General features: G+C 41.8%; 1 protein-coding gene across 1 annotated transcript in view; it reads right to left on the bottom strand.

Moving 5' to 3' along the window:
• Positions 1-402: 402 nt before the first annotated feature.
• The window catches only part of FASS (tonneau 2 (TON2)), a 78,930-nt gene continuing 69,400 nt past the window's right edge, over positions 403-9,932 (bottom strand). The window contains exons 7-12 of the mRNA XM_086490443.1: positions 4,350-4,482; positions 4,033-4,097; positions 2,787-2,862; positions 2,511-2,612; positions 1,991-2,183; positions 403-1,384 (exon numbers count right to left, since the gene is read on the bottom strand). Coding sequence (XP_086346569.1) covers positions 1,144-1,384; positions 1,991-2,183; positions 2,511-2,612; positions 2,787-2,862; positions 4,033-4,097; positions 4,350-4,482 — 810 coding nt within the window. The 3' untranslated portion in view covers positions 403-1,143. The remainder of the gene's footprint in view (positions 1,385-1,990; positions 2,184-2,510; positions 2,613-2,786; positions 2,863-4,032; positions 4,098-4,349; positions 4,483-9,932) is intronic.

The following is a 9,932-nucleotide window of genomic DNA, read 5'->3' as shown; positions in this document are numbered from 1 at the left end:
AACAAGCCATTGAGAGTCTCAAAATTGGCAATAAGGTCAAGGCGCCATACTTAGCACTACTAAATTCAAAACACAATTTTAATATGATGTCTTATGCTATGTCATTCTCTGCCGAGGCATCAGAAAAATGCCGAGCCTGGCGCCGAAGTCAAAACCAGCTCCTTACAATATTTCTACATCCAAACATACTCACTTCTCCAGTGCTTAGGCATTACCTCCTTGATTACCAACTTATTAGTTTTCACATCATGGCCCTAAGAAACCTTCAAAACACCATTCTAGATCCATCTACATAATGATTGTAAGACATGCATTTCTGAACACCCATACTGGTCTAGAATCCAGAAAAATGCTTTACAAATTTACGTGGCTACACCAAATTTGTTAGGACACTGGGCCAAATGGAATGAATATGATTACTTTCACAAAACATAAATTACTGCCAATTCCTCTCTGGATCACTGGATGCTTGCTTATAATAGCATGACCCAATCCGGAGGACCAAGAAATGAAGTAGTTTGGAGACGTTTTAGTTTCGACGCATTCAGCACAAAGCACTCCCCTTACAAAGAACAATGATAATGCCTTACGGCATCCTGACCCCTCACGGTTCATCTCCTGTGAACTGGCCCCAAATCAAAGCCCTGACTCCGAATTTGGACATGGTTTTACATGTTGCTGCCTCCCTTCGGAATGCCAAACGACAGAACAATGAGGAAGATGCCAACTTGGCAGGTCTACAAAGCCGTGCAGGGTAAACATCAGCTGGGTTGCAACTCTACAGTTCATTCCCTCTACATTTAAAGAGTTTCAACACGGATTTATAGGGCATGACAACTCAAGAAGTCTACTCAGTTAAGGAGCCTTCAGTCTTGCATTTTAGAACTTTTGGGTGTTTTTGTTATGCACACATTCCAGATTCTGGGGGTGGATATAGGGTGAGAAGATTGCTGGACTCGCCTGCTACTCCTTGGGCAAACTGATACATAAGTTACATTAGTCACTTACAGAGGAGGTGCGTATAGGCGCATGCTGACGAAGGTATAGGCAATGAACCAAAGCAGTAACTGTATTGCGTCCCTCCTGAGGAAGGTAAAAATATCAGAGAAAAGTTATTCAAAAGTGTGTGTGTGTGTGTGTGTGTCACTCCTCCTCTTCTACTTCCTCCTCTTCTTGAAGGAGGTTCTCTCTGTTGTCATGAGCCCAGAATCCTCGAACATCTGTCAACATGCTGGCAACAGTGCCTCCTTGTCTGCACTGCAGCAGGTCCTGCAAGGTGATTCTTAAAGAATCTTGCGGTTTCACCATGTCCCAAATCTCATCCCTGACATCCTCTATACATAGGTCATAATTGCCACCCTCAATCCACTTGCGATGCACATCTCTGCAAGGTATTGGAAAAAAAACCTTCATTCAACAAGAAAAAGTATGCAGCATGTCTCATAATACTCAACAGCATCCCGGAGTAAATCTGTAAGTTTCTCCAAAAAAAGGGGGTTATATACCTCAGTGTGTTTAAGTATATACCCTTTGAACATACATAACATAGATTATTTTCTCTATGCCAACCCCCCGAGGGTCCATTACTCAAACTGCTAGTTACAAGAAGATGGTAAACCCCCACTGAGTTACTCTATGGTGCAATCCATTGTAAGGTAAGACACCAATAGTACAAACTTTTTCCTTCAAAGAAAAAATATGATTGGAGGATAACTCAGAAGGATCGCATAGCTACAGACAAAAAGCATGGCCCCAGAGACAACCACAGAGCATCAACAGTACTATTCTAAAGCCAAAAGATTTATGCAGAGTTCGTGTAAAGCTCTAAAGCTCTATAGTTGTGATAAGCTTTTTTGACTTCTCCCAAGCTAATAAGCTCGTTTTAGACAAATGAGAGCCTCCCATTAAAAACAAATTATATGGTGTCGTTGGAGAAAATAAAATTACTCAGAAGAGGAATAACAATTCAATCAGATTCTTGAACACTTGCCTGAAAAGTGAGTGGATGTCAGCTGTTGTGAGAAATCCGCGGTTCTGCAAATCCAGACATCGGAACAGATATGTCAAACCTTCTGGGCTATCTTTGTTTTCCAATGCCAGAACAAAGTCTAAAAAGCTTTCGAAGTCCATCTCACGACCACTTCCTCCACTATTTCTGCTTCTTCGCACATGCTCATCAAAGACTGCAAGAAAATACGGAAAGGGCTGGTAAACACCAAAATAGACAGAAGTCACCTCCTGTTTTGTAGTTGGCATCCTCCAGCAACAAGAAATTACATAGCTCCAACTAGCTAAGCAAAAAATTGGCAGTTGGATTTTAAAAGTGAACCTGTTGGACATTGTTCCTTTGCATGCTCAAATGATTCATAACCAATTATGTCAAAGCCCTACTCTGCTACTACATGGACATATAAAGAGCAAGCAGCATGCAAATGGAAACTTAGATTCCATGAAAGCTGACCAACTCTGACACAACAATTACAAGTTTAAACCAAAGTTGAAAGACTAACCTCGTTCAATAAAGATGTCTGTCAGTGTCCCTTCTGCGTACTCCTGGAGTTCCTGCTTGCTTAACGTACCGTTCATGTCTTTGTCTAATGAAAGGAAAACATCTGTGATCCAAAAAATTGTCAAGCAAATTAGAAAATGTGAAGAACTCAAGGCATCTATGCAGAAATCACCTACCTCTTCGAAACAAGTTCATATGGAAAAGTATATTGCCATGGAGCATGAAAGAACTTCAGGCCGCTCACAACAAATGTAAACCAGAATTTGAAACACCTTACCACATATCCTCTGTGCACTCCCTAGAGAGAACCAGTTCTCAGCCTGTTCCCCTTCAGCTGCTTCGTCCTCAACCTCCTGTACCATACAATTTTCTAGTTTAATATTAAAACAGACAAGTAAAATGTCCTCTCCTTCTATGCAGAGATATCCCCAACAAAGAAAAAACAAAGGCTCGGGATCAGGAAACAACACAATGAAGGCTACTGCCATCATTGATAGCCATGACCAAGCAGCCATCATCGATAGCCATGACCGAGCTGAGGTGAGAAAGATTCTTCCATGTCTACTTAGTCATTTCGTTCACGTCTTTTTGTATAATCAAGTGATGTATAATTTATAAAACTCCATATTTGTGTTATTGGAGCCTTTTGACATACTTCTAATGTGAGCTTATCAGTAATTTTCCAGTCACTGAATCTTGTAAATAGTCCGTTTTGTTGCTTTTCTGTGTCCCTTCAAGTACCAACACTTTGTACTATGATGATAAAAGCCAGCCCGGCATACGTGCAAGTCATACTGACAAGACAGTCTACTATGTGATGATTTGAGTGTTCTAAGGAGTAAAAATATTGCTCCTATTATAAATGCAAAAGCGAAAAGGGAAGAGTCATTTCACAGCATTCCATTAACCCCTTGTTTCAACCACACATTTTGATTTAAAAACTTCTCTTCTTTCTTCACAGCTGCCGATTGTCTTGTAAAGCATCAATCTCATCAGATTCTCCAGAACCACCTCACTCCATTTGTCCAGACAGTATAAAAAGTCTGCTAGGCATTCAAAAGATATCTCTTTGATGGATGGAAACAGCACGATAGGACATAAACTAGATCGATCTAAATGCACCCATCAGCTGTGAGATTCTGGCTCTCAAGAACTGAAATGTTAAATAAGCATTTGGTACAGTCAAGGCACCAGAGCTCTGAGTCCTAATTTGCATGAAGTTAATTTACACTGAAGTTTTCAATGACACCTGACAAAGAACAACAGCAAGTAAAATTACTGAATATTAATGTGTACGGTAAGTGTGAGATCCTTGAATCAGAAGCTGACAGCTGAGAGTTGAACATTAAACAACGGTGAAGGCACACATCCAATACTTAATTCCAAAGGTCTTGAGGGAAAGGGAAAGAATAACAGCAATTAGAATAGTCAAAACTTTATGCATGTAGCTAGCGTCACATCCCTGCGACACTGACAGATTAGGATCAACAGGCGAAGACCGAGCACTAGATTAATCAACACACCTGATGAAGTTCCATCAGTTCAGCAAGGCAATTGCTTAGAAGCACCTTCTTAATGCAAAGTTTTCCTGCAATCAATGCAAAGGTTTGTTCCTTGTTAATGCACAGATGAGAACAACAAGAGGAGTGCAAGACAACTCCTACATTGATCATAACCTACACAAATGACGTGTTCTTATTCAGATTTTGTTTGATCGAGCTTTGATCTCTAAAGACCTTGCAAGGACCATGCACTCCTTACAAATCTGTAATATGCTGTGTCAACTATGGAGGGACTATAATCTATAAAAAATGGAATGCAGAAGAAAGAAATAGCATACCTCGTCTATGTGGATCACAGAAAAAGAAAAACTTCCGTGCAGCTATTCGACAATACATTGGCAAGAATGGGGCAGGAATGTCTCGAAGCTGTGCCAAATTTGGAATAAGGCCTCTGATGTATGCCTCCATTTCCTTCACCAAACAATCATGGAAGGGTTTTAAAAACTTTCTTCAAGACAAGGCTATAAAATCCCTTGAATCCTTCAAGCAATTTAACGTTGTCTAACTGTCTTGTGCAATCAACTGGTTAAACAATAGACACCCTACTCTTGAAGACTGCTGTTTAAACTACTGGCATCCAACTTCTTGGAGTTGCAACTACAAGGCAAATTTGTTTAGAGTTGCAGCTCCAAGACAATTAAAACTGTCATGTATAGCCGCAATCTGATCTTCAGGTTAAAGATGTGGAGAACAAAGTACGCCTCCGGCACAGTCCAGAAAAATGTCCTTAAAATATGGTGTGATATAGCACTACCTTCACTTAGAAAAAGAAAGAATTGGGATTCTTACATAATAAAACCAATAGTAATCCACAAACTTAAAAACCACAAGCCCTATGATGCTTACAATTGACAAGTATTATAGCATTCCCATTGACATCACAGACCAGAAAGTATCATCACCGCATGCTCACACACACACAAACAATACAACACTTAAATACAAAGTTCCCATCATAAAGACCCAACCTAGCAGTCAACAAATGCAATAAATAGAATACATAATAAACCATAAAAGGCATTTCATAAGAAATTTGCCCCTCTAAAGATAAGTAGAAACCCCTCAACATCAATTGCCCACAACTTGAAGTAGCAACAAGAGAAGTTTGAGATACAGGCCAAGACTCAACCTAGCAGTCAACAAATGCAATAAATAGAACACATAATAAAGCATAAAAGGCATTTCAGAAGGAATTTTCCCCTCTAAAGGTAAGTAGAAACCCCTCGACATCAATTGCCCACAACTTGAAGTAGCAACGAGACAAGTTTGAAAAGAATCCCAATTACAGCAAAGGTTGATGGCAATGTCTAATCTAGCACCTTGAGAATTTGTATTTCAATGATACTCAAATGCATGAGAAGATAAGCAGAGATTTGATTACATAAGAAATCTAATTTTTCTGTAAAGCATACCGGCAAAAGGAGGCTCTTACAGAGTGAAAACTCCATTCAAGTGTCAACAAATTTGATGACCTCTGTCAGGTTGAACATACATATACGTCCAAGGCAAATGTCAAAGACACTGCATGCATTCAGGGGTAATCTGAGGCTTGAAGGCTCGATCCAAAAGCTGTAAGGTCCAGTAACTTCTGGTCCCACAACGGAATATCTACCCATTGAATAGCAAAGCTTGTAAATTACACTTCACTCACAACAAACTGACAAGATATATAAGCACTCTATCCTGTCACTTTTGTAATTTGTGGCCATCCAGTCAAGGTTATCGCTGCAATTCCAAGCATGATGAGACTTTTACATCCCTACACATGGGATGGGCAAGCACATGTGAACGAGGACCTTGGGTTCAGGTGTTACAAGAGTCTTATATATAGGACTCTTGGCTCATTTGTGCGCTATCTTGTGTGATAGCAACACTAAAGCTAAAGATCCTAGGCAGTGCACGCACAGCCACCATTCCTGAGGTGTGGGCTGGTGGTAAGGAACGATAATCCTCGAGGTGTGAGCTAGGCCAAAGTAAATGCAAGCTTCCGGAAGCCAGGCCCAGGGATGAGCCAATTTGGCTCTATGTGAAAGTTTATCTTAGTGAGAGATCCATGAGGAAGGAGTGCGCCTAGCAAGTTCCGATAGAACTCTAGACAAGATAGTTGTAAGCATTTGTACATGATGTGGATGTTGGCTAATCTGTTTTAGTGAGAGATCCATGGGGAAGGAGTGCGCCTAGCGAGTTCCGATAGAACTCTAGACAAGATAGTTGTAAGCATTTGTACATGATGTGGATCCAATTGGCATATTTCATGGTGTGCGCGCCATAATGCGTATTGTTTGGACGACGTGCTCATGTACATGACTGCCTGATGTCACTGTCTTCTCACACATTGCTCAGTTTTTGTGGGTATAATCGAGGCCAATTACTCTTCTTTTAAGGGGAGGGAATGTCACAAATTGCTGACTAAAAAGCTTTGCTTGAGGAGCTTGAGCAGTTTGGTGATGTAGCAAGGAGCTTCTAGCAAAGGACGAGCTGGAGAACTGTTGGCTGACATGGCAAGGTGCTTCCTAACTAGGCACAGAGCTTGTTAAAATGGCAAGGCGGTTTTTGTTTGAACAAGTATCCTTTCTCAACAAGTTAAGAAATAAGATGGCATGAGTGAGCAGCAAAAGAAAACTTACTAGAGAATGTCATCTACAATCTTGGTAAATCTCTTCCTCCCTTGTCAATGTCTACATTCTTATCTTTTAGCCAGAAAAAGTCAAGGTGCCAAGCTTACTTTTCTACTAGCAACGCTTTATACCTATCCTTCTCAAACTTGTATATACCATTGTGAAGTCCAAACATTGGAGATGATTTCTCATATAAGAATCGTTTAAGATCCAATTGGAATCAGAAGGTACATCTGCTTCCTTCAAAAAAAAATTCCAAATTTCACGAACACCACACAAAGTGGCTTTAAACAAAAATTTAGCTATTTGGAAACCTCTATTAGAGAAATGTTACAAGAAGCGACCATAAATCCAGGTTTGATAGTGTTCTTGTGGAACTTCCAAATGGTGTACAAAAAGGGCAATTTAGAATGGCACTTCAAACCAGAAGACTTACAAAAGTCGTGATGTTTCAAGATAACCTCTTGCAGCAAGAGATAACAACCGTTGTAAGTTAGGGAGTATACTTCAAGTTGAGTATACCTAATGAGCAGTTTAAATAGAACTTTTTGCACATAACAACAAAGTTAATAGTATACTTATCTACACAGGCAATAACAAAATCACAAGCATAAAGGTCAGAAGAAGTTAAGCTATTCCTTCCTGAAGAAATGTTCCTAGTGCAAGAAGCTAAGAAGCTTTCTTGAGGACTACAAACTTCCAATGGAGAAGAAACACCTTGACCTCCTACAAACTCCTCAAACTTTACTGCAAAACTAGCAATCCCTTTCTCTATGGCTTTCAGAAGACAAATTTACCAAGGTTATAGAGAGGAGGGCATCAATAGCTTTTGAAGGATTGTATAACATTACAAAAGACAATTTGTTTCTCTAGCAATAGCAAAATTTCTTGGAATAGCACTTAATTTTTAGAGTTCTAGTCGAGCCAAAAGGCTAAGCAATACTATGCCCTTGACCTTTGTGCGGGTCAAGAACCAATACAAGAGTACGATGACCAATACATACTCGTATGAATATTACATCTTGGACGATAAATTCACGGTATTATGCAACCTTGCGACAGATTGCACCCCTCCTCAAGCATCTAAAGGAAGCTTCTACACTAGAGTACAGCCTACCTCTCCCTAGAGATTGTGGTGGAATCAATTGCTTTCAGAGACATTGCGGTATGCCACTTCAGTTTGGATCTTCTCAAGCTCCCGTACAAGCCAAATTCAACGGCTTATTGGAACTTTCTATGATCGGGCATATAGGATCAGCATGCACACACCACGGTTACTCATCTCGCAAGGTGGTCTTGAGCTTATGATCCTACTTTTCAGAGACCGGTCCTGGCGCTTGCTAGGAAAACTCATTGTTTGTAAATCTCCTCCAGGGTGTTGAGCCTTGGCAGGAGCTTCTTTTGACCAAACTCCAAGCTCGTATTCCGCTAGGAAGTGGCCCACAGCACCTAGAGACCCACACAAACAAGTATGCAGGGTCGGGTTGAGCCAAGGATAGGATGATTGATTTGCCTTTAGCTTGTTGAAGAGGAGACGACCTACCTCTTCAAGCAACACCATTGTACATGGAGGAGCGACTTGGCAAGCCATTGATTTGGAGCCCCTTGCTACGCTGATAGATGAGCATGGTCATATGTTAATCAGTAGGCCTATGTAGCTTGGAAACCATTCGCAGAGTTAGACCTAAACAGATATGGGGAGTGGATTTGCTTTTGCAACATACCCAAGAATGTCCAACTGGCCATATTGAGCCTCATTCGAGGAGAATTAACCACGCAGCAAGACATCCAGGCAACACTTCCAGCACATTGTTATATACCTTTGAGCTCCAAGTCCCACATTGGATTGGAACGTTCACACAGCTAGAGGCGTTGATTGCAACAGAGCTTGTACTGATGAGGGACAGAGCTTGTACTAATGAGGGACAGTGCTTTTTCTCTAAGGAGCACCGTGAGCGTAAGCGCACTCATATTAGGTGGGCGTCGGCCATGCAGGTCTTAGAGTGCATTTTCTAGAGGATTAGAGTTGTCGCAGCGGCAGCACAACAGTGGGTCCTTGATCCTCAGGCGGGAATCAAAGGAGAACGGAGGTTGTGGGCCTTCAGAGGTTGGCCTTTAGCTCAGCTATAGTGGGACCCTAGAGAGTGACTGTGACAAGATCCTTTTGCCTCACCCAACCACCCTAAGGTTTCTTTTTTCCAATACACTGCAAATCTGGGCGACATATTTTGATGGCAAGCAAGAAGGCCGTCCAAGCAGCAGCTCAGCATTAGCATCGGCTCCAAAAGGTTTTTTGACTCGCCTCTAGTCTAGCCACTAGTCTTGCATAATTACTACTTTTTGGTGGTTGGGCATTGTCACAAACTGTGATGTGGCTGCCCAGTACACACACACTCTCTGCCCTGTGGAAAACCCTAAATGCTGACGTGGCTGGCTTTACCCGGATATGGAGGACTTGCCACGTGGACAGTCGTACGGACTTCCACAAATCGCGGCGCTTTTGGCCGACATACCTGCGGCAGCTTTTGGGCATAGCTTTTTGCGTTGCTTTTTCTACGCAATTGCTGAGAGAGAGAGAGAGAGAGAGAGAGAGAGAGAGAGAGAGAGAGAGAGAGAGAGAGAGAACCCTTTTTGCTTTATATTAGGCAAGGGTGAATTCAGAGAGAGAGGAAAAGCCTCTTTTGCTTTATTTTCAAAGCTTTTAATTTTCAGCTTTTGAAGCTTTTGGGGGCTCTGCTTTTAGCATCCCTTAGTACTCTTTAAATATGCAGGCAGGGCCTCATAACTGGACGCAGAGTCTGAGTGTGAGCGCCTGCATGCACTCTTGTACTTCGAACACAGATTAATACAAAAAGAAATACTAAAGGGGCGCCAGTCTTTGGGGCCAATATCTCCAAGCACGGAACTCCGCCGGGCCAGTGTCGAATCAATTGTGAACTATGAATTGTTTTGAAGTGATCTTTTGTGGTGTCGCGGTAGATTCTCGACTTGGAGTGTCCAAGTCTGTTGCAGTGGTATCAGAGCGCGCCGATTTCTCTCCTACAGGAAATCCGATCCTTTTTACGCGGCACCGCACCTATGGCTTCAGGCAAAGACCAGTCGACTCCCTCTGCATCCGGAGATGCGGGAAGGGATCACAACGAAGATTTACACGAGGAGTACCGCCCGCCTCGGCCTACTCAAGCAGAGTGTCAACAGATGAAGCGTGGACAATTGATCGGCAACGCAACAAAGATGATGCTT

This window comes from Adiantum capillus-veneris, chromosome 19, assembly GCF_014529385.1.
Source record: "Adiantum capillus-veneris isolate H3 chromosome 19, ASM1452938v2, whole genome shotgun sequence".
Taxonomy (NCBI): Eukaryota; Viridiplantae; Streptophyta; class Polypodiopsida; order Polypodiales; family Pteridaceae; genus Adiantum; species Adiantum capillus-veneris.
The sequence above is the reverse complement of the archived record's forward strand: the minus strand, read 5'-3'. Positions and strand labels throughout refer to the sequence as shown.